This window comes from Eimeria tenella, genomic scaffold (genome assembly GCF_000499545.2).
Source record: "Eimeria tenella Houghton genomic scaffold, Eth_scaff915, whole genome shotgun sequence".
Taxonomy (NCBI): Eukaryota; Apicomplexa; class Conoidasida; order Eucoccidiorida; family Eimeriidae; genus Eimeria; species Eimeria tenella.
The window spans coordinates 568-4,803 of NW_013546029.1; the positions used below are offsets into that span (position 1 = coordinate 568).

The following is a 4,236-nucleotide window of genomic DNA, read 5'->3' on the forward strand; positions in this document are numbered from 1 at the left end:
TGCCCTACGGAGGTGCCTGAAAGTGCTTTCAGTTTAAAATTCATAGGGTTTAGGGTTTAGGGTTTGTGGCTTGCTCACTGAGGTGCCCGAAGGCGTTTTAAATTCAAATTGCCTAAGGTTTAGGGTTTAGGACTTAGGGTTTAAGGCTTGCCCCCGGAGAGGGCGTTTTCAGCCAAATTTGTGCAGGGTTTAGGGTTTAGGGTTTAGGGTTTGCGCACTTCCCCGTGGAGGTGTCTGAGGGCGCTTTCGGCCTACGAAGCACAGAACTACGGTTTATGGTTTAGGGTTTAGGGTTTGCCCCGCGTAGGTGTCTGAGGGCGCTTTCCGCCTCCAATGCACAGAATTAAGGGTTTAGGGTTTAGGGTTTAGGGTCTAGGGTTTGTGGCTTGCCCCGTGGAGGTGTCTGAGAGCGTTTTCGGCTTCTCTCTGGGTGTCGAACTCCACGTAGGCGTAGCCCTTTGGAATTCCGGCCTTTTTGTCGATGGCCAAATCACAAGATCTAATAACTCCATAAAGTCCAAAAACTTCTCTTAAATGAGCTTCTTTGACGTTTCGAGAGAGCGAGGACACGTTCAGCGTGCACGACCGGTCGCGCCGCATCTTCAGACCCCACCTAGGGTTTAGGGTTTAGGGTTTAGGGTTTGCAGGTGCGCCCCCGCCGCGGCTGCCGCCCAGCGCCCGAACACAGAGCGAAAGACTCTTGCTGCGGAGCACAGCCGCAAAACCCTGCAAGCCGCTCTCCTGAAGAAGCCGAGGGCTTAGGGTTTAGGGTTTAGGGTTTAAGGTTTCGGTTGCACGAGGAGTAGCTGCAGCCACAAGCAGGCCGGGGGTGGGGAGAGAGGTGTTTGAAGGGAAACCGCCAAAAAGAACTCGAGCCAAGAAGCCTAAAGGCAAATTTTTAGGGTTTGAGGTTTGCGGGGAGGATATAGCCACTAGGGTTTAGGGTTTAGGGTTTAGGGTTTAGGGTTTAGGGCTACGGTAGCCCAGCGCAGCCTCGGGGCCCCGCTTCGCCCACCCCTTAGGTTTTTGTACCCAAACCCTTAACTTTTAGATATTTTGCTTTTTATTCTTTTCCTTTTTGTTTGTCTGTGGCCCCTAAGGCTGCACAAAGTCTATAGGCAGCAGCAGCAGGTCTCTTCTGCTGCTGCTGCCACCGGGGGCCCCCCAGTACCCTTTCAAAGCTGCTGCAGTCCCATGCCGCCCCAGGAGGCCCTGGGTGGTTCCCCGCTCCTCAGCCCCCGCCTGAGCGGCAGTTAAGGCTTGAGGGCTACGGGTTTAGGGTTTAGGGTTTAGGGTTTAGGGTTTAGCCGTGGGATGCAGCCTCCCGGCGCTGGTGGCGCCTCAGAGGCCCCTTCTGCAGGGGGGCCCCCCTCTGCCCTCCACACAGGGGGGCCCCCCCTCCCCGCAGTACCCCCTCCCTTGGGGGCCCCCCAGGCGGGGGCCCCCGGGGCTGCCCCCCGGCTGCCCCCTGCAGTGCCCCCGGGGAAGCCGCGGGCGCCGCCTCCCCTTAAACAGCCGAAGCAGCAGCAGCAGCAGCAGCAGCAGCTGCAGGCACAACAGCAACGCGTGCCCCAGGGGCAGCAGCAGCAGCTGGTGTCCCAGAAGCAGCACCAGCAGCCTGCGCTGCAGCAGGGGAAGCAGCTGCAGCAGCAAGCGCAGCCACCCACGGCGGCGGCGCAGCAGTGGCCGCAGCAGCCCGCACGGCAGCAGCAGCAGCAGCAGCAGCAGCAGCCTCCGCGGGCCGCTGCGCCTGCAGGGGGCCCCCCAGGAGGGGGGGGGCCCCCGGGGGCCCCCCGAGAGGGCAAAGCCTCGAGACAAAGACCCTCTCCACATGGGGCCCCCCCGCCGAAGCGGAAGCGGGGGGGCGGGAAGCACGGGCACAGCAGCAGCAGCAGCAGCGGGGGCGCGCACGGGCTGCAGCAGCAGCAGCAGCAGCAGCAGCAGCAGCAGCAGCAGCAGCGCAGCGTGGTGACCATGAGCAGCACAGAACTTGGCCGCAGAGGCAGAGATCGGCTGCTGCTGGACTATTCGCAGCACTTCGTCAACACCGGCGAAAGGCCGCAGAACTTCATCCGAGATGTCGAGCCCGAGAAGAGGTTTAACGCCTACTTCAGGTGCCTAGGGTTTAGGGTTTAGGGTTTAGGGTTTAGGGTTTGGGGGTTGGGGCTTGGGGGGCGTGGGGTGGGGTCTGGGCGGGGGGAGGGCCCGACGCCAGTGTGTAGGGTGCGGGACACGGGCTTGGTGGGGCGCCACGATTCAGGGTCTAGGGTTTAGGGTTTAGGGTTTAGGGTTTAGGGTTTGTGGAGGCTTTAGCCTGTTGATGTCTTTTCAGGCTGAAGGAGCTCATGGAGCTGAAGAGACAGGTCATCAGGGCGCGCGCCACCCCGGCGCAGTGCATCCGCGTCAGTTGAGGGTTTAGGGTTTAGGGTTTAGGGTTTAGGGTTTGGTGCGCGTAGTGGCATGCAGTCCAGGGTTTAGAGCTGCCTGTGGGGCATCTGCGGGTCTGCTCCCTCGAGCACCCGCGCTCCCCAGCGCGTCCCGCAGGGCCTGGGCCGCGGGCTTGGGGCCTAGGGTTTAGGGTTTAGGGTTTAGGGTTTAGGGTTTGGCAGGCGGACCTGCGCACCTTCGACTGGAGCCTGCTGCCTTGCCTCTTCGACGTCATTCTCGTAGACCCTCCTTGGGCGGAATACGCAGAGAGGTGTGTGGGGGCGAAGAGGCCCTCCGAGGACCTCAGGCCCTGGTCGGTGCAGCAAATCATGGACGTACGCCCCTGCTGCTGCTGCTGCTGCTGCTGCTGCTGTGGGGCTGCTGCTGCGGGGCTGCTGCTGCGGGGCTGCTGCTGCTGCGGGGGTTGTTGCGGCCGGCGCGGCGCTGCTGGTGCTGATGCTGTGGCTGTTGCTGCTGCTGCTGCGTGACTGCTGCTGCTGCTGCTGCTGCTGCTGCTGCTGCACTTTGTGGCTGTGTGCGTGTCGAGTGCTGCTGCAGCTGCCCATAGACAAAATTGCTGAGAGTCAGTCCTTTTGTTTTCTCTGGTGCGGCGTGAAGCATCTTGAAGAGGCGAGGGACGTGCTCTCCAAGGTGCAAGCCACTAACACTTAGGGTTTAGGGTTTAGGGTTTAGGGCTTAGGGTTTGTTGGGGCGGCTGTCTATCTGGTCCATGTCTTTGGCCCTGCGCCTCAGCTAAGGCCTTTCTCTATCCATTTTTTGTCTTTTTTTAATTTTACTTTAATTCATTTTGCTTCCTCTTTTGATTGAGTCATTTCCCGTGCCGGTCTCTCTTTGTTATCTCTTTCTGTGTCTTCTGCTGCTTTTTGACTCCACTTAAATCCTCTGCTGCTGCTGCTGCTTGTGCTGCTGTGACTACTACCTCTGCTGCTGCTGCACCCACTACTGCTGCTGCTCCTACAACCGCAGCTGCTGCTGAACCGCTGCTGCTGCTTCTACAACCACTACTCTGCTGCCACAACCGCTACAACCGCAACTACCCCAGCTGCTGCTGCTGCCGTTGCTGCTGCTGCTGTGTCAGTGGGGCTTTCGCCGCTGCGAAGACATATGTTGGGTGAAGACCAACAAGAGTTTGGCCCGCAGCAACCCCGCCTTCGAAGCTGCTGCTGCTCCTGCAGTTCTTCGCGACGAGTCTTCTTACCTCCACAGGACCACCGAGCACTGCCTCGTCGGCATCAAGGGCCTCGTCAGACGCGCCCAGGTCACACACACACGCAGCACCCAGGGGGCCCCAGGGGGCCCCAGGGGGGCCCTAGGGGGCCTCGGGGAGGCCCTCTGGGGCCCCGGGGGGGCCCCAGGGGGCATCGGGCCTCCGGTGGCCCCTGGGTTTCTAGGGTCCCCCGGGGACCTGGGGTCCCCAGGGGGCCCGGGGGCCCCAGAGGCTCCGGGGGCCCTAGGGGCTTCGAGGGTTCTAGGGGCCCTCGGGGCCCTAAGGGCCTCGGGGCCCCAGGGGCCCCCTGGGGCCCTAGGGGTTTGGGGGGCCCCTGGGGCCCCCTGGGGAGTTGCAGCGGGGTTGTGGGGGGGTTATGGGGGAAGGGCAGGGCGACTAGCTGGTTGGGAGGGTGCTGGCTGCATCAGGGTGCAGCAGCAGCAGTTGGAGCTGCAGCAGCAGCAGTTGGTGTTGCAGCAGCAGCAGTTCGAGGTGCAGCAGCAGCAGTTCGACGTGCAGCAGCAGTTCCGCAGCAGGAGCACCCGTGCCACCCAGCGCTTGCCGCCCCTTCCAACCGCGTG

General features: G+C 61.8%; 2 protein-coding genes across 2 annotated transcripts; one reads left to right on the forward strand and one right to left on the reverse strand.

Annotated features, from left to right (window-relative positions):
- Window positions 1–372: 372 nt before the first annotated feature.
- On the reverse strand, window positions 373–600 carry ETH_00000800 (RNA recognition motif domain-containing protein, putative; the record flags this gene model as incomplete). The annotated part of the gene is made up of 1 exon (XM_013380810.1): window positions 373–600. One exon carries the CDS (start codon window positions 598–600, stop codon window positions 373–375), a length of 228 nt encoding a protein of 75 aa, XP_013236264.1.
- Window positions 601–1,314: 714 nt separating this feature from the next.
- ETH_00000805 (mRNA (2'-O-methyladenosine-N(6)-)-methyltransferase, putative) lies at window positions 1,315–3,700 on the forward strand (the record flags this gene model as incomplete). The annotated part of the gene is made up of 5 exons (XM_013380811.1): window positions 1,315–2,114; window positions 2,333–2,402; window positions 2,610–2,762; window positions 2,986–3,078; window positions 3,527–3,700. Coding segments are annotated over 5 exons (1,290 nt in total), but the record flags the coding sequence as incomplete, so codon positions are not given.
- Between the last annotated feature and the right edge of the window lie 536 nt (window positions 3,701–4,236).